Source organism: Beta vulgaris, chromosome 7, assembly GCF_026745355.1.
Source record: "Beta vulgaris subsp. vulgaris cultivar EL10 chromosome 7, EL10.2, whole genome shotgun sequence".
NCBI lineage: Eukaryota > Viridiplantae > Streptophyta > Magnoliopsida > Caryophyllales > Amaranthaceae > Beta > Beta vulgaris.
Window position 1 is genome coordinate 4,113,616 of NC_079208.1, and position 20,271 is coordinate 4,133,886.

Sequence of the window (20,271 nt, forward strand, 5' to 3'; positions counted from 1 at the left end):
TAAGCTGGGGAGAACAGGCCCTAAGAGTAATACTTTTGAAATCTAGTTTTTTTTTATAACAAATATCTTTAAAATCTATCATATATATATCTTTACATATATATGATCAATCATACATTTATACGTACCAACATATGGTAACACATTTATTCTAACTTCTATTATGTTAGTAGTTGAACAATTGTTCTCAAAGAAAAACCTCAAAGTTAGGAGTGGAAAAATACAAAATAAAAAGCCTTTGTCTCTCATGGAAAAAAATAGCTAAGCTTGTTCAGCCGTTCCATTTTTCCTTGTTAAGCTTATTTAAAGGCTGCTTCTCAAAAACACACAGAAAGATATTCTGATCTCCTTTTTATATCCACAAAAAGTTATCTGGTTTTGGAGAAGGTTTTAATCTCCACATGAAATTGAAATTGAAAACCGATGAAAACGATTTATTTTACTGAAATTTCTTACGTATAATCTAAAATCCTGAAAAAAGAGTAGAAGAAGTATGAATAATTAAAAACCCAGCAAAAGTAAAAAACAAAGGGAAAGAAAAAGGAAAAATGGATGATTCAAGAACTTCAGCCACAAATTTCTTAAATAAACTATCTTCACAAATAAAACTTCAAATAAATGTAACTTGATCTTTGAGTAATTCAGTTGACAATTATATTTTTGGGACGAAATCAGGAACATAAAACGTAAAGAATTACCTTCAAATTTGAGACCCCCATTTAATTCGTCAACCAAATAAACTCCTATTTCAACCCCATTCCCACGAAAGTTTTGAACATTACCACCCGGTCGAAATTAAAACCTAAAATGACCTACAAAAAAGAGACCAAAATTACCCTAAAAATTAATGGTTCATTGATGGGGTTAATTTTGATACCACAATGTACTTACTAATGTGGTGTTTGTTGTGAATATGAATATGAAACCTCAATCTTTTTTACTAGATATGAAAGATAGTGAGCATAAGGAGATGAGTCGTTCTAATTTTTTGAGGGAAGAGAAGATATAAGGTTGTAGGTGAAAAGATGAAAATGTGGAGGATTAGATGAAAAAAAGAAGTGAGATACATCAGTCATATGAGTATATGGGGTTGATAGTTATATGCATGGTAAGTGGGATTGATAATCATATGGGTCGACGGGTAAAATTATGTGGGGTTGTTATTTGAATATAAGTGGCTTTGTGGCTTTTGGCTACAATTTTTTTTTTACTATTAACAAACGACTACCGTTAATCATACTCAGTTAGCTATAAATGAAACAACAATACTTACATAAAGTCATGAAAATAAATTATGTTTATCTTGACTCCTTTGTACATGATTTGGCATGAACCCCAATCAATAACAATTAACAATATTTATCTCCTTTTTACATGTTTTTGTTTCGATAGTGAGTAACAATTATGCCAAAAAATATCGTCACATGCATCGCGTGCAAAAAAAAACTAGTTTTCTATTAATGAAAGTAATATTCACAGTATATTTATAAAGTAGGGACGAATAAATAAAACAAAAAGGGAAAATTGTTTGACTAGCTCTTAAACTATCTGTTATGACTGGCTAGCCAGCCCATCACATAACTAAACCTCATCATATGTCTGGACCTTTCTTCCATTCAATGGCTGGACTGGCCTCGCATTATTCTTGTTTTCTTCACAAAGAGGAGCACTCAATGCTGTAATTTGTTCCGTTGAAATTGTTTTAGCCTATACAAAAATAAATAAATAAATAAATAAATAATAAGGGTTACAAACTATAATAGTAGAGTTATGAGAAGAGAAAATTTTTTATGAATTAGGTTCATAATAACTTATTGTGCATAGAAAACCATATGATATAGTAAGTATTCATTTGATACAATTTGTTTTTGTTTGATATAATTAGTTTTTGTATGATATAATCCCTTTTTATAGTTAATTTTTCTATGATATAGTTAATTTTTTGATATAGTCAGTTTTTAAATGATATTATCGATTTTTTTTTTCTAATATAGCCAGTTTTTGTGTGATCAAAATCAATTTAGATGTACAATATAAATTATTATAAACCCAATCCACAAAAACGTTTGTAAAGAAAGTGTCACATCTAATTATAAAAAAAAGTGTCAAATCTATATTATAAAATAAAGAGTGCTACTTAGAATATATGTCCTTAAAATTTTGCATCGACATACATAAAAAGTGTAAGTGTATAGATTAAAATGAAACAGAGGGAGTATATTATAACACTGTACTAAAGGTATCACAAACTTGTTTTTCTGGTATGTTGAGAGGCCAATGTCTAGGATGCCGTCTACAAACGACTTTATCAATTAATTGAGCTAACATTGACTCCAGTCTCCAAGATTACATAATTTGACAAATTTCTTATTCCTCTTTACGTTACTTTTTTTTTTTTTTTTGATAAGCACAGATAACACAAATTTGTTTTTAAATTGAAAAGATCAGGGCCTAGAAATTCTCTCCAATATATATAGTTGGGAATAAATAATTTTATTCAAGAATTAGGACATTCATGAGTCAACGGAATTTGGTTCAATCCAAAATCTGTCTATGTTATGAGTTCTTAGCTACAAGCCTACAAATACAATTATGCAAAACTTCATTTGAAAAACATAACAACAGTAGTACATCTATACAAATATATTAAAAGGCGTGCATAAACAAGAAACTGTGCCACATGGCGCTCTCCCTAGGGAGTTTTAGTTCATGTAATCCATGTACAATAAAAAAACTTAGAAATTGCATAGTATAGAATTTGATCATGAGACCTCAAGTACATATACTAAAGTGTCAACCACTAGACTAAGTTGTATTTAATGTTATTATCATAAAGTATTATATTAATAAGTAAATTTTTTTCTTACCCGATACGTAGCTTGGGCCTAATAATTAGTTATGATTTATGAGGAGGGCAATTTTTTTGGGTGAATAAGAGGAGGGCAGTTATTAAACAACGATCAACATAGCATTATTTTATATATATTTTTTGTTTATTTAAATAAATGTTGTATGGAAAAATATGATTTATAGGAGAGAATGGAAAATAATTGGTGAAAAAATATTAATTATAACACTTGGGTTGAATAAACAAAGCAAAAAACAAAATTCAAGAAGCAAATAAATGATGGGGACACGGTTTTTCTAGACGAATCCAGAAAATGTGGAACTAAATATAAAAATGAGAACTATATTTTGAAACACCCAGAATGAAAATGAGAATTATATTTTGCGACGGAGGGAATAGTATGCTTCCCTTTAGAAATAATATGTAAATGCGAACTTCCACATAAAATGGAAAAGTGATGCACTAAGACAAAGGTTTTCTTTCCATGAGTGTTGAGCGATAGCTTAGGTCTTACGCTATCTATCGATCGGCACTATTGGGCCGCTGGAGAAAACCACAGTCACCGCAACGGTTTGAATTGCAAGCTCAAGGCGTTAGTGGAGCTTTACATGTAGCTGAACAGTCTCAATCCAATGCAACAGTAACTAGGGTTTCGAGTGTCGTTAATGTTGAAACTACTAACGTTACTCAATCGATTATCGAGGCGATGAAGGCAGCTTTTCAAGCTAATTAAGAACCCTTGACAGTAAAGGGAGCTTCTCTGAAGTTTATGCCACCAACAATGAAAGAGGGAAAACCGATTGTCCAACCAGCTTGCTGAGGTATGGGGTTTTTGCCATAATATTGTATGTTGTTTGTCAAAAACCTTCTATTGGGACATTACTTAGATACATTGAGGAGGACTAGAATCATGTTGCAAAACCACATGAGTTCTTACATGAGAATGGATAATTTATTGTGAAATTTCTTAATGTTGATGATAGAAATGAAATATTATACTCTGGACCTCATATAATTAATAATAGACCAATGATTATTAAGGTTTGGACACCAGAGTATAATTTTCAAACTGAAAATTTGAGGTTATTCCATTATGGGTTAGAATAGGGAGTATGGTGGGTGTGCCTTTGTATGCAGATGAATGTACCACTCATTAGAAAAGAGTTTCTTTTGCTAGATTGGTTATTAAGTAGATGTTACTAAACCTCACCCAATATCAGTGTGTATTGAAGATGCATTTGGAAGAGTTATTGATTAAAAGATAAGTTTTGAATGGACACCTCCATACTGTAAGAAGTGCTAGTCTATAGGGCATGATTGTCTTAAGAAAGGGCCAAGGGCAAGAGGAGGGAAGGTTGTGGAGCACAAAAATGGGTGCCAAAATCGTCTGTTACTCAAGAAATAAATGATACTCAGGCTGTTGCTATAGGGTCTATACCAGTTGTGTTTTACCATCCTGTTCAAGAGGAGGTTACAACTGGAAATCAGTAGAGCATTCAGTGCCAGTTGCTGCATCCGAAGATACTGTTGTGAGTCAGAGTAATGTTAGTCAAGTGGAGGTTGCTAGGCCACCACCATGGAATATAGTCACAAGTTAAGGGGTCAGAAAGGGAAAGAAATGGAGAGTCTAGTGGGGTCTGGAGTTGTTACTCATATGGTGGATGAAGTTTGTACTAGCTCATTCCTGTGTCACTAGGTTAATGATTTTATACACATGGAATATTAGGGGATTGAATAATCCTCTTGAAGTAGGAGAAATAAAGAAGTTCCTAGGAGTTAACAAGGCAACTTGTTTTTCTATACTAGAAACAAGGGTTAAGAATCACAATAAGGAGAAGATTATGATGAAGTTTTGGAATTAGCGGAAATGGATTTGCAATTATGAGCATTCAGACAGCGGGAGAATTTGGATTGTTTGGAACCCTAGTATGATTGTTCTTCAGGTGATGCAGAAAAGTACTCAATTTATTCATTGTATTATTGATCATAAAGCTACTGAATATCATATTGCTTTACTGTTGTGTATGGCCTAAACACAGTTGAAGATTTGGCTTGATCTGATGTCTATTTACCAGCATATGCAACTACCTTGGTGTGTTATGTGAGATTTCAATGTTGTGCTTGAAACTGATGATAGACTGAATGATAATCTTGTGACGACTTATGAGACTCAGGATTTTGTTGGATTGCTTGATACTTCAATGGAACACGTACAAGAGGGGAGGGGTGAATTATACTTTGTAACTTTTGGCAAAGTTTCTTGCAGAAATTTAAAACTAAAAGGAACAGTGATACGAGAGGCAGAGAAATATAAAATTGAGGAAACTTCTTGACACTAATCAAGAAGAGAAAACCTCAAAAACTTTATTATTGTAATGACTCTATTAAAATAACACTCTACAACTCGAGTTCCTCTCCAACTCAAGTTCCCATAGTAATCCCCTCTGATTACAGGAACTCTCTTCTCTCTTGCTTCTCTATTCAGTGACTTAACTCTAAGTCGTTACAAGAGTCACTCAACCCTTGTTTCCCAAAATACAACTCAAATTTTGTGAAAACACTTGTAATTATGTTGAACTCAAGTACTTAAGGAACTTTGGAACTTTTATTGAATGCAACTGACTTTTGTGAAAACTCTGAAGATATAAACGTAGACCAATATTTTTTCAGTTGATAGATTGCAATGAGGAAGACTTCTCTTTATATAGTGACGTATTCTCATGCCAGTTCCACTTATTTCTCCACTAAGTGTGGAGCAATAACCCACATAGAATTATTTTTCCACGTTCACACTTCTTGAGGAACAAGCAAAGTTATGGAAAATCCACTAATAGTACGTGGTTTAAGCATAGTCAAGATCTTAACTAACAGAATGCAGGGAATGATCGGTGAGGTGCTTGATCTTGCTCAGTCAGGTTTTATGCCAGGTAGGAATATTTCAGAGAACGTTATGCTTGCTATTGAACTAATCAGGGGCTATACTACTAAAACTGTCTCACCAAGATGCATGATTCCATAGAATGGTCCTTCTTGGCTACTATAATAGCTGAAATTGGGTTTCCTACTCACTTTTTGAGTTGTGTGTTGGCTTGTGTCAGTTCTGTTTCATTTTCTATCTTGGTCAGTGGATTACCAAGTATGCCTTTTGTTGCTAAAAAAAGGTTTGAGACAAAAAGATCTTATGTCTCCTTTCTTGTTTGACTTAGGAATGAAATATGTATCAAGGAGCCTTGGTAGATTGAAGCACATACACTCTTGATTATAATTTTCATCCTAGGTGTCAGAGACTAGGGATTACACACCTCATGCTTGCTGATGATTTGCTTATGTTCGCTAGAGTAGATCAAAGCTCCCTCCAATTGCTTTTTGATGCTTTCAGTAAATTTTTATAGAGCTTCTGGGCTTGAAGCAAATTTGGATAAGAGTAATCTTTATGTTGCTGGGGTTTCTGATGATGAAAAGACTACTTTGCAGCAGATTGTTAATATGCCTTTTGGTATCTTCCTATTTAGATGCTTGGGAGTGTCTCTTACAACTAGGAAATTGTTTTTATGCTGAGTGTAAGCCCCTCATTGAGAAAATAGTGAGTAGAGTTCGTTCTTGGGCAGTGAAAAAGTTGTCTTATGCAGCTAAAGTACAACTAGTTAATGTTGTTCTTAATAGGTTCCAATTATATTGGTGCCAAATTTTTGTGCTTCCAGAAAAGGTAATTAAGGAAATTCAAAGCATATGCAGAGTTTTTCTTTGGACAGGCTAATAAGATACTAAGTCTAGGAAAAACTCCTGTGGCTTGGGTTACTTTGTGCCTTAAGAAATTTTGTGGTGGTTGGAATGTGAAGAATCCGATTAACTGGAACAAAGTTGCAGTTGCCAAGCATTACTGGGTTGTTTCCCATAAGCGAGATAGATTGTGGATCAAGTGGATCCATGCATACCATATTAAGATGTTGCAATAATGATTGTTCCTCAGAGGCTGTCATGGGCTACGAAGAAGATCATTGCTAGCAGGGAGCATTATAATGCTCAACTTTTGAATGAAGGGAATACTTTTTCTATCTAAAAGCTTTATAATTGTATGCAAGGTGAGCATGACAAGGTGAGCTGGAGAAGAATAATCTGTAATAGCAAAGCTAGTCCCAAGGCAATCTTTATTACTTGGCTAGTTTTGCATGACAGATTAGTTACTAAAAGCAGACTTCATTTTTGGGGTGTTACTTCTGATAACTTGTGTGATTTATGTGCTAATGCTGAAGAAACAATAACATACCTATTATTTGATTACATGGTGTCTAAAATTACGTGCAAGCTTTACTTGTAGCAAATAGGGTGAATTACAGCAGACGTGAGTTTAAACATGAAGTGAAGGTTGTTGCGTGCTCAGAAAAGCCACAACAAGACTCCACAGGCTCAGCTCTATTCTTAGTTTTTTGCCGAATCACTGTAATACTTCCTCTGTTCTTGAATGTAACAAATGAATATTTTATATCTCACAAATAATATCCATTTGTTGCATTTAAAATGAAACGGAGGAAGTATATAGAAATAGCTTAGTCTTTGGTGAATCTAAGATTGATGGTATAGAGTTGAGTAAGCAAATCATGTTTAAGGTTTGCTTATAGTTGCTCTAATGAAGTTGGGAGTTTTCTTATTGTTTAATTTTTCCTTGTTGGATGCTGAGTTGTATTCAGGGTCGTCTTGAAGATTTTGGGGCCCCGGTTCTAACATGAAAATTGAGCCACTAGATTAATAGAAAATAAAGATGGAAGATTAGAGTTCTAAAGATGGAAAGTTGAAAAATCTAAAGATAAATCATTGACAAATTTATTATAGGTGGGAAACAAGGGTGATTTCTTCAAATATAAAGTAAAATTTTCAAAATAATATATTTTGGGGCCTTTACAATTTTGGAGGTTCTGTGCTGTTGGGCTCCTTGCACACCCTCATCTACCCCTCTACCTATTTACTTTCCGATCCCTTTTATTTTCGTTTCATCATTTTTCTTATATGAAACCATAAAACAGAAAACTAATTTTGGAGGCCCTGTGCTGTTGGGCTCCTTGCACACCCTCATCTACCCCTCTAGTTGTATTACTGGTTCAACATGTTAGCCAGCTTAGAGGTCTAGTTTGTTTTGGCTTCTTGTTTGTTAGTGTTGTCTTGGGCTAGCACATGAAGAGTCCTTGCTTTCAACCCCTCTTAGAAGGTGGGAAAGTCTAGGATGCTGATGCTTTGTATGCCTTAGACTGTTGATATTGGTGGTTGTATTAGTTTTTAGGGAAATTCTCACTGATAACCTTGTACTATGGAACAATTGCAATGGTAAACCGTTTTTCTTTTGAGTTTCAAAAATAACCCTACACTTAGTAATATTATACAACTGTGACATTAATGATGTTTAATTGTTACTTCAACCATTAGTATATTAGATTTTTCTCACTATGATGAAGTATTGAAGAACATTTTATTTGTATTAGTTAATGTTGGTTAATCTGGGTTAGGTAAACCAATAATACTAATGGTTGAAGTAACGATTAAACCATCATTAATGTCACAGTTGTATAATATTACTAAGTATAGGGTTATTTTTGAAACACAAAAGAAAAATGGTTTACCATTGCAATTGTTCCATAGTACAGGGTTACTAGTGGGAATTTCCCTAGTTTTTTTTTTGTTTTCAATAAAAAATTTGAATTGCCAAAAAGGAGGTTCATAACTATTATATCTGTTTCTTTTTATTCTACATAGTTTGAATTTCATGCTTGCTAACACAAAGTTTTGACAATTTATTAAAAGTTGATATTTGAACTTTATATTGAGAAAAATCTAACTATATCCTACATTTTTTTTTTATTAGGAAATTAAGTCAGCCCAAATGCTAACCCCTACTAGGCTACTAGCCTTGTAGGAACTACCAGCACATTGGCTGGTAATGCATGCAAAGCATGCTAAGGAAATACTCCAGCATAATGCTGGGGGTAAGGATCGAACCCCTGACCTCAGAGATCAGAGGGGAGTGCTCTACCACATGAGCTAGCTCCTCATCCTTTAACTATATCCTACATGAATATAACTTGTACGAGTATAGAAAAAAAAGTATATGGTGTAATAATAATAATCAACTATAATATATCCTATCAGAAAAAAAAACAATATATACCTCGCAAAGGACATTCCAAATGACATTTTCATCGCAGGGAGGAGAGGTTAGAGAACCAGGATATCTGTAATAATCTCGTGGCCATCTCCTCAAGAAGCTCAAATCAAACTTCCGGATGTCAACTTTTTGTTCATGACCTACGCAAGGTGTCTTGGCTAGTTCTCTCAACTGGGGCATTATCTAGAACAAGGAAGAAAAGGAATTTCATGTTAAATGGTATTACAAAACAATATAACTCCTATTTATATCAAACTCATTCTAAATATATACAAATATATTAAAAAGCCTGCGTAACAATGTATACACGTCACGCAGCATCTTTGTTACTCCACTACATAAGTCATGTCAATTAAATAAAGTAAAATAGCTTGCAACAAGATTTGAACTCGTGACCTCTTGCTACTATTCATGACACAATTACCATCTCAACCAGCTTTCATTCATGCTTTAAGCATCCATATTATTATATTTGTAATTTTTAAATGTTGAGTTTTCCTTATATCAAATTCGGAAATACAATACCAACCCGCGACAACACGCGAGCCCAAATATACTAGTTAGTTGATTAAAACCTAGTATTGGATAAGCTATTAAACTTGGAAGACTGAAGTACTCGTCAATATATGAAATCTGTTTTAATCTATTTTTTAAACTATACTAATGGTACAAAAATTAAATTACTTATTTCGTTTCTTATTAAATGCAGCAGATGTCCTTTTTCATTATTCACACTTATAACTTTGATTAAGATTTGTGAATTCTACATAATTAAAAAAAACATAGTCAAGTGGAAACTTGTTAGATTTGTCGCATGACTACTTCCGTAGTATCTAATTTTTTTATAATTTTAACTTTTAAGTAATTATAGATAGTTGTGGTCAAAGTAATGTATCATGATACATAAAAGTGCATTTATTGGCATGTTGCATATCAAAACAAAAAAACCGAGAAAATATAAATAATTTACATATAAATGCCACGTTTACATGAGGCGCTCTATAAAAAAAATGATTTTTTTTTTACAATAACGAAAAAAATGAAATTAGTGGTCTGAGATGCACTTTTGCATCTATCAAATATAGTGTTTATATAAATTTGTTTGCATAGAGTGTTTATCTTAGATATCATAAGTGTTACAGTGCTTGTGTTTTCTCTTATTTTGCTGCTTATATAAACACTAAAATATACAATTACTAATCTTGGCATTTATTTAGTCAATATTATATACCTATTGGTGTTTGCATCCAAAAAAAAAAAAACCTATATTGGTGATGAGTCACGTAAACATTTGTGTTGATTGTTCTCTCTCTTTAAATGCTTGTATTCTAACTAAAACAATCAATAAGCAAAGAGCTTATACAAACAACCAATACAAATACATAGTCAAATTAAACGAGCAAAGTATTAAAATAATCAACCCACAATTTCCAAACACGCCGATAGTTATTTAAATTCCATGTGAATGTGAAAAGCATACTTCTTAAATCTTACCATGTCTAGATTTGTACAAGATGGGCCTCCATCTTTGAAGAGAATCGCAACCACTGCTCGGCTGCCATCTGCGGCTTCGTGTACCTGTTGTAACTCTGCAGCATATCTTACATACGTCCATACGTATATATATGACCATGCATGCATGCAAACATGTAGATGTGATCAGCTTTTTCCATTATTATCATAAATAATGTGTTATGACTAAAGATTGATACAGTATATAGAGGTTATGATGATCATGCAAAAGATGGTTATATGATGATCATGCAAGAGATCATGTTGAGTATTATAAGGTAACGATGATCATAAATAAACATAAAGGGGTTTTTCAGTCAAGTTTGGATATTCATATGATCAAAACTGATGCTAACAATCAATAAAAATAATGGCACATAAGTAGTATATAGATGATATGTATGTTGAAATTCATTGGGAACCCACTTGTGAGTGTCCGACTGTTATAACGGACGTGAGAGAGAAACAAATATCGAATGCAAAAACAATAAAATCAGACAACAGATTTATGTGGTTCACCAATTTGGCTACATCCATGGCAAAGAGAGAGAATATTTTATTATGAGAAGAAACCAAATTACAGAGATCGAGAACAAAGTGTTTTTCGTAGTGTAAAAGATAGGTTAAAATAACCTATGTATACGAAACGGCTCAAAACGCGTTTTCCGCATTATTTCCCGACCGGGCGAAACAAACATTTTCCCAGATTGCTCCTGCGCCCGACCGGGCGAGACGCAGGTTTGCGTCTCTTGTGCATTTCGACGAACATCTTCTAAGCACAACAATTCAAGGCATCTTTTACACCGACATTGGAGAAAGAGGAGAGATTGTTACACTTTATAAGGTAGAGGGGTTACTCCTACTATCACCAATTGATTTAAGTATGGAATCTTCTTTGAACTTATAAAGTGGACCAAATCTCTCCTACGTACTCCGAGTCACCCAGGCCTGTTTCGTATTGTTTCTAAATTTAACTCTCTAAGAGACTAGGTTCAACTAATATACGATCAAGTTGGTCTAGAGTATATAACGGATCAATTAATATTCTTACTAAAACATATTTTTACAATTTATTATATCTAATTAAAGTTTAGTTTTATAATTTATTAGAACTAATTTGTACTTATTGACATTTAACAACATTTACTTTTTTTGATTCTTTTTTCTTAAAGGTGAATAAAAGGCACCGTAATTCATTTTGTGGTTTTTTTGATGTATGATGAAGCTTCTATAATGTTAAAGCTAAATGGAGAAAAATGACTAGGAAGGGCTTACTGGATGCCGTTAAGATGATGTTCGGATGGCGTATGAAACTGAACTTTCTTCAAGTCGTATGCCTTGCCATTAATTTTCAATACTCCACCACCACTAAAGGTCATCTGCATTATTTCACATGTGCATGGGGATATTAGTAATATTGAGATAAGGTCTGATCTACATTTTTCATGTGTTCTTCATTTATATTTTCTACTTCTAAATAAGATTATTGGTGTATTTTCTTCAGTTACAGTATACAATTATCAGTTATAGTTGATATGACATACAAACATATTAGTCGTTCTATCACAATACCATTTCGTAATAAGAGAAATAGCTTTCTAAGAACATACACATATCTTACATACATTTTTACCGTGGAATCGGAATGAATAATAACTCAATTATGTGATATCTTTTTGTTACTCTTGTCATATTATAACTTAATTTCCTATTTGCATACTTAATTCTGGAACGTATTCCCAAATATACATTATATTTAGAGCTTCTCATTATACTACATCATGTTAAACAAATACGTTAGTGCATGTTGAAGACTATGGCCCCAGCAAGGTCCAACAATACAACAAACAAGCAAATACTCCCTCCGTCTCATAATATAGTGCTTGCATCCCTTTTTGGGTGTCCCAAAATGTTGTGCCTATTTCTTTTTTATCAATTTGTTTGGATTAAATTATCCTTCATTTCTACATAAAACTTTCCAAAATACCCCTACTTTCTTGTAAAATATGTGCCCCTATTTATTATTTTACACCATTCCAAGGTATATTTATTGCTCTTTTATTTTATTTTAAAAGAAAAAGAAGAAAAAAACTAGTTCCAAGACAAAAATACCCAATAAACATTTACTTAAATATATATTTTTGTGAAATCCTAAAACTCTTTCCATTTTCCTTAATTCTTGTAAAAAATGAGAAGTGAGCATTATATTATGGGACGGAGGGAGTACTAAGCTCAACCGTCATTTTGTGTTTTAGTTAATAACATGTCACATGTGTCCTTATGTAAGATGTGCTCCTAGTGTCTTTTTTCCAAACTTTTCATTACATTTGATGTGGTTAGGTTTTTGAGGTTGATACTCCTTATTTAAGGGCTTTTATGCCTTTATGGCACATGTAGCCGTCATCGATATATGAAAGAGAAGACTTGAAAAACTGGTTCGCTAGAATGTTGAAAATTGTGTGTGATGTGATTTACAATTTTGTATCAACAAATGAACTACATCATTTGTAATTATGGACTTATGGTATCAGAGTATATAATTGGCATTTTCACTAGGTACTTGGCACTGAACGATATTAAAAGCTCCTGAGCAAGGAAGTTTGATTATTATGTGATTTGCAATTTTGTCACAACAAATGAACTACTCCATTTTTAGTGGATGGCACAAGACATAAACTTCATTCGATTTTCATTACGATACTTTAACTTTTAGATATACCTATTCACATTATTGGTAGCTATTATCTTTGATTATTCTCTCTATTTTTTTAATATAAGGCATGTAAACCACTTTTACGCATATTAATAAGTTAGTTATATTAGTTATATCTACATTGGATATAAAAAATGATATTAAATATTATATCAATGTAAAACTGACGTATAATCTTAATGTGATGGTGTAAGTTGTCAATATTACATTGGTATTTTAGAATGCTTTTTTTTCAAACAATTTTTTTTTTAATATAAGATGTCTTATAATTAGAAACAGAGATAATATCTAACAACATTTTACATACTAAACTATGTTTTATCTATTAGTGGAAAGTGTCAGTCAAGTTTAATATATAAATAGTGCAAAGTCAAAGTGTTGTAAGTAATAAAGAAAAGGATGTTTATCAAACAACTAGAATAATTTTTTTAGAAAACAAATTATAACATCAAAGAACAATGCAAAAAAAAACAAACAAATTAACCTCAACATGTGTGCCATTAGTGACTAAGGTACCCTTGTTAATATGGTAATCTCTATCCAGGGGTTCTAAGGTTTTGTTGAGTACAACTTCATATGTATTGATATCAATTGGAGACTGCCTCTTGCCTGATGAACAAACTGCAAATTTTGGCATTAAACTTTTAGGTTAGTAGTTGCTCCATTGTCTTAGTTGCAATAGTTTACGTTTTGCACTATTCATATATACTTCACTTTGATCAATTTTGGTGATTTTTACATTTGTATGGAAAAACATAATAAAGTAAGAACTTGTTGGATTCATCTTAATATATGTATTCAAGATATAATTTTTCAACTATTTTTACTTGAATATAATGAAAGATATCAATAGTAGTGAAAGTGTTGCATGGACTCGCATAAAATTCAAATTGTTGCAATTAAAAAGAATGGAAAAAGTACAACTTTACACCTTGCACCAGAGTAGTAAGTATTTTGTGAGACAACCTTACAATAACGTTTTCTTTTTGATGAAACCTTACAATAAAGTTATTACAGCATTACATCATTTTTTTGCCTTAGATAAAATTGTCACTTTTGAGGTTAAAGAAGATCACCTTTATACAAGAAGTCACCTTTAATTTGATCTTAACTGAGTCTTTTTTTTATTATAAATGTCCCTTGAGGATAAAGTTATTGTTGGAATTAAAGCTTGAAAATGCCCTCTCGTCCGACCGGGACAAATTCTCCCAACAAGACGAGTTGTAGTAAGGAGAAAATGCCCTTGAGCTCGATGCGGGCTCGCCCGGTCGACTGGACGGAGGTCGAAAGTGTCTAGATTTGATGTCCCCTTGGATTCCTTCTTTGTAATCCCCCCTTTTAATCGTGGTTTATGGATGATTATTATTTGATTTATGTTAGTCCATTATTTCTCTTGATTATGGGGGTTATCAATCCTTCATTATCATGAATTAAATTGGATTGAATAAAATCATTGGATTCTTTTGAGCTTTTTGATTTCTTTGGGTGGTTTATCTCTTCCTCTATTCCTATATATAAATACCATTGTTCTGATTTTTAATACATATGCATCAGTATATACGAATCTGATGCGTTTTGGACTGCATTAGATTATTTCTCATAGCTGCTGCGAGCCCACCTGATGCAGACCAAAACCGCATCACTAAGTCCAATTTTGACCACATCAGATGAGTTTTTTCCACTAGTGCTTGCACACCACTAACCATAATCCCCCTCTTACGTTACAGCCGGAACCTGAGATTCTCTTGCACAGTTCACAACCTGAACCTTTTTTAGCACCTTTTTTCAGAACCTGACCCTAACACAGAACATGCCTTTCCAGTTGACCTCTCATAACGTGAACCTACCATAGAAGAAATTAATACATAATAAGATGAGATTCCCTCTGAAACTCTCCATAATCCACCGAATCCTCCATTGAAAAAAGTCATGTTCATGGTAAAAAGGTCCCTAAAACCACTAATAAAGCTTAGGGAACTTGGGTGATGAGGAGAAAAAGAGCATCCAAAGTAGCAGTAAATATTCTCGAGGCTAGGGTGATCAGACTAAGAAGTTGGCAACATCAGATGACAGAGAGGGAGGTAAGTAGTATGAAGATAGTGACCACGAGCCTAATGAAATGGACAGTGAAGAGAGTGATGAAAACGAAGAAATAGGAGATATAGAGGATGATGTTTGATGTTCATGAACAATTGAACATGGATGATGTTAATGGAGGTTGGGATCCATTTAGGTTCAAATGACCACAATGTTGATGAAGGAGGTTATTTGAGTAGGCTGTATAAAAATAATGGTCATGTGTATCTCTCATTGTCTGATTGGTTCACATGGAGAATTCATGCAAGAGGGTTTTGATTAAGATACATAGTTTTGCTGGCCTTGGAGCCATCAAATGGTTCAAGGAAATTGGGCCTCTTCAAAGATGGCAAGGTGGAAGTTTGATCTAACTCTATGCAATGATGAAACCACCAACAAATTTATGGAGAGTTTTACCTCCATCATTGGAGCACACAGATGCTTTCAGTGCTAACTTTGCTTGAAGGCATGCCTTAGTGTTCATTATTAGTTTCAATTAGATAATTCATAAGATATTTCTAATTATGTTTGCTTTTTTACAAGTGCGAGGAGGATTGCCATGGTTAGGCATGCCAACTTTGTGACGAAAGCTGGACTAATAAGGTTTGTCCAAACATTAAGGAGAAAGTTAGGGCCATAACCAAAGAGTCTAGGACCTGCCATGAATATCCATCAGGGAGGGGGAGATTATGAAGTGCATGATGGGAGGAGTGTCTTACCAGTTTCACTCAGCACTAGAACATGTAGGCATGGTGTAAGGGTTATCCTAGATGCTTGGAAGGACCCCACTTGATTTTGTGAGTGAACAAGGCCGTCTTGAAGATTTTGGGGCCCTGGTTCTAACATGAAAACTGGGCCCCTAAATTTATAGAAAATAGAGATGAAGGTTAGAGTTTTAAAGATGGAACGTTGAAAATCTAAAGATACATTATTGACAAATTTATTAAGTGTGGGAAACAAGGGTGATTTCTTCAAATATGAAGTAAAATTTTCAAAAGAATTATTATTTCGGGGCTTTTATAATTTTAGGGACTCTGTGCTATCGGTCTCCTTGCACACCTTCATCTACCCCTCTGTGAGTGCATTATTCTTTGTGGCAAGGTATAAAGAGGCATACAGTGGCAACATCTCACCAAGATCAGACCCAAAGCAATAGCCTGAAATGGGGTTGCCTAATCTACAACTACCTTCAATGAAGAGGGGCATTGGAAGACCTTCTAGGAATACGAGAAGAGAAGAACGAGAGAAGCAGAAGGGGAAGAGAAGCTCTACATTAAGCTCCACAACTAAGAGAAGGTCAAAAGCAAGCAGACAAAGCATGACCCAACCAACTCCGAATGAAGCTGAAGATGATGGAATGAAACCTAAAAAAAGGAAGATCATAGCAAGGCTCAATATATATTTTGTAATTTAATTGAAGTGCTTGTGGTGGTGTTTTTATTGGAAACAATACTACATAGTTATTATGTGTTGTTTGTGGATAGGAACAACACTTAAATGTTATTTTTGTGTCCTTGTAAAAAAGTTGTGAACAATTCCATTTTGCTATGAACCTAGACATCTTTTGCTATAATGAAATCTGTTAGAGATTAATTTTGAAAATTCTAAATATTTGATGAAAAATGTGAGAAAAGTATCTAATGTGTATCCAGAATTATCTTGTGAAAAATCTAAGATATTTGTACTTGAAAGAAAACTCTAGAAGCTAGGATACAACTATAAATATGCAATATGTGCATGAGTTGAAAAAATGAGCTAAACACCTAAGCTCCACACAAGATATTAGGAAAGGTGGAAACAAAGGGTTCTACCAAGGTGAATGAGAGACCCGAGCTCTCACAAACACACTTGTACAATTAATTATCAATGAAAATGCAATTTTATGATACTATTCAAGTCCATCAAAACTTCCACATGCGCCACAGATTCTATCAAAATCTGTCTCAAAATGGTAATAAGGAACATTGTCTTTTTTTTTTTACGAACAAGGGTCAAGGAACATTACATAACCATGTTAATAGTTAAAACCATTACACAACTTGCACTGATTCCCTTTCATCCCATCTTAATAATTATAACTAGAATGACATACATAACTAGAGCAATGTTCACAATATTCCTTATATATAGATCAAAATCTATCATCACTTTGCTTAGAACAATAAGCTGCTTCTTGATGGGCATCAATTGGCTTTCGTTAACTTGCATCACAGACGAGCAGGAGCATCTTGGTGCAGAAATTTCAACATCAGCAGAACTAGCAACTGGCGACGTATTTGAACAAGACATTTCGAGGAAAAAAACCAGAGAAGGAGATTTGAAGAAGAGAAGAGATTAAAGAATAGGGTGAGGAAAACATGGGGTTTTAATAAGAAACCCTAAATTAAAAATTGTGGTGGGAAAAATTCCCCTAAGTTCTAACAAGATCATACATTACTATTTTTATCTATTTGATGGTGATAATTCGTGGTCAAAGATTATAAAATTTGATCTTCACATAGTAAAATGACGCATGAATTGTAAAACAAGTGATGTATGTAGCACAAATAATCTTAGATATGAATAAAGATATGAACCATCGATTGTTCAAATTATGAAGGAACATCCGAAATGTATATGGGCCTAATTGAAAACAAACCTCAAGAACTCCATAATCTCCTTCACGAACAACTACTAAACACGCAAATAAATTTCTTTCGAATTCTTTGAGACTTTAACTCGCCTTAATCATAATTTATGTTTTATATATTGTATCATAATCCAAATAAGTGTGTATATAGCAAATTAAAATTGCAAGAGTGTTAACGAGAAAATTATTAATTAGTACCTGATGGTGCCTCAGAGGCAATGGCAACCATAAACAAGGCTGCACCAAAGAAGAAAATCAAGATCGAATTCAAAGCCATTGTAACGCAGAATTTTTATATCAACCTACTTTTGTAAAACTTTTTCTACATATATAGTAATCAAATACTACTATGTGTGTATATGGCTATGTGATATCCTGGTTTTCTCAACCTCTCGTAAACTCTTACGTTGCACTAGATAAAACAAATCTAGCTAAACTTGGCTGATTTGACCCCCTTAAAAATCTGAAAGCCAATGATAAAACTCATTGTTTCATATTGCCTATAATATTGTAAACTCTAACATGAAGCTTTGCCGGAATATTTTTAAAACGAATAACTGGTCGAGATTGAGACATGCTATATATGGGAATGATGTCACCTTATAGGTGTTTTGTATGTGTTACATTTCTGTAGAGCACGACAAATGTCCTTATAGAGTAGTTTCTTTATCATTTATTTCGACCTCGTGAGGGAGAGATGGTAGCTCAGTGGAGTACCACTCCGAATTTCAGGGTATTGCGCAGGGTTCGAATCCTCATCCAACAATATGTTGGACATTTAATGATGGACTGTTTAGCCTTGTACCCTAGCTTTGAGCTGGTGTACCTTAGAGACTAGTAGCCTAATAGAAGTTGATCTTCGGACCAATTATCTTTCCTAATAAAAAAAATTATTTCGCCCTCTTGGACGATCTTTCTATTAAGGGTATGCTAATTTATTTTGTCCGCCCCTATAAAAAGATGTACTTTTACTTTATGCCGTAGAACAAAAATGCGAGTGCAAACATAATAAAGTTCCTTCAAGAATAGATTCTTTCAAATGTCTACGTTTACTTATTTCTCTTTTTTAGGTTAAATTTTAAAACTTTTAATCAAAAATTCTTGTTAATATATAAAATAATATTTTTTTTCTCTCTTCTCTCTCCTCTCCCACAAAACCCTAATTTTCAATCTAGGGGCTACCACCACCCTTTTGGGCGGTGGTAAGCCCCTTTTCTGGTTTTATTACTAGCTTTTTACGTTTATGTTTCCAATAAATCTTAGTCTCTCTCTAATGGAGAGTTTCTCTACCCATATATTGGGTTATGACTACCCATATATTGGGTTTTATCTCTCTCCATGTGAGAGTTTAGAGAATTTATTTTTGGGTTGTTCTGTATTTCAAGATGTTGATTTGTTGATCAAAATTTGTGCGGAGTTGCAACAGATGTCAAGACTTCGTTTACAATCACTTGAATTGAATCCGATTCTACTTCAAAACTACAAAAGATCGATAGACCCCCTTGCAGAAGGCTGCATCAGACAGCGATGTGAAATACAAGGGTTTTCAGAAGTGTTAGATCTACTCAACGATCGTTGTTTTATCATATTAGAATTGTATTTATTTCATTTGATATGTATTTGTTTAGTTTTGACTTTTATTGTAGATGTCGTATGACTTTGAATCAATGGATTAATGTTACTTTCAAAAAAAATATATAAAATAATATATTCATGTGATCTTGTGAGATCTTGTTAGTTTCGCCTTAATGTATACTTTTATAATATCAATTTTTTTATATTCAAATATGAAAAATGGAGATATCAAAAATCAAAAGTATGTCTTGGAAATTGTGCAAAAAGGAAACACACACTATATTATGGGACGGAGTAGTTAAGCCAAGTTTGTTTTTCCAAACAAACAAGGTTGGAATGAAGTTCACGGTCCGTTTGGTAGTTTGTTATAAATGGTGATAATGGGAATAAATTTGTGTGTAAATTTGTGAAAAATATCATTATCCATTCCCGTGGTAATGCTAATTTATCCTAAATTATCTATTTTTCTTCTTGAAATTTTTATTCCCATCCAATACCAACTTGTAGGTGGTAGTGAGTGGTAATGAAAATTGCTTCCCCTTGGAGACAAAAACACAAGTTTAGGGGTGAGATTGCTTGCCCATGGAGAAAAAATGATTTCCCATGGAGACTTTAAGGGTGCTTCCCTAGTAACATTACACTTAAAATTCATTCTCATTATCGCAATTTATTAACGACTACCAAACGGGCCGTCAATGTCTTATAGTTGTACATTTATAGAGCTAGTCTTATATGTATGTGATGCGTGCAACCTTATATAACGG

General features: G+C 33.4%; 1 protein-coding gene across 1 annotated transcript; it reads right to left on the reverse strand.

Moving 5' to 3' along the window:
• Positions 1-1,581: 1,581 nt before the first annotated feature.
• On the reverse strand, positions 1,582-18,209 carry LOC104898356 (alpha carbonic anhydrase 1, chloroplastic). The gene is made up of 6 exons (XM_010685421.4): positions 18,131-18,209; positions 13,712-13,848; positions 11,790-11,893; positions 10,497-10,602; positions 9,006-9,185; positions 1,582-1,707 (listed from the first exon to the last, which is right to left on the reverse strand). Exons 1-6 carry the CDS (start codon positions 18,207-18,209, stop codon positions 1,582-1,584), a joined length of 732 nt encoding a protein of 243 aa, XP_010683723.4.
• Between the last annotated feature and the right edge of the window lie 2,062 nt (positions 18,210-20,271).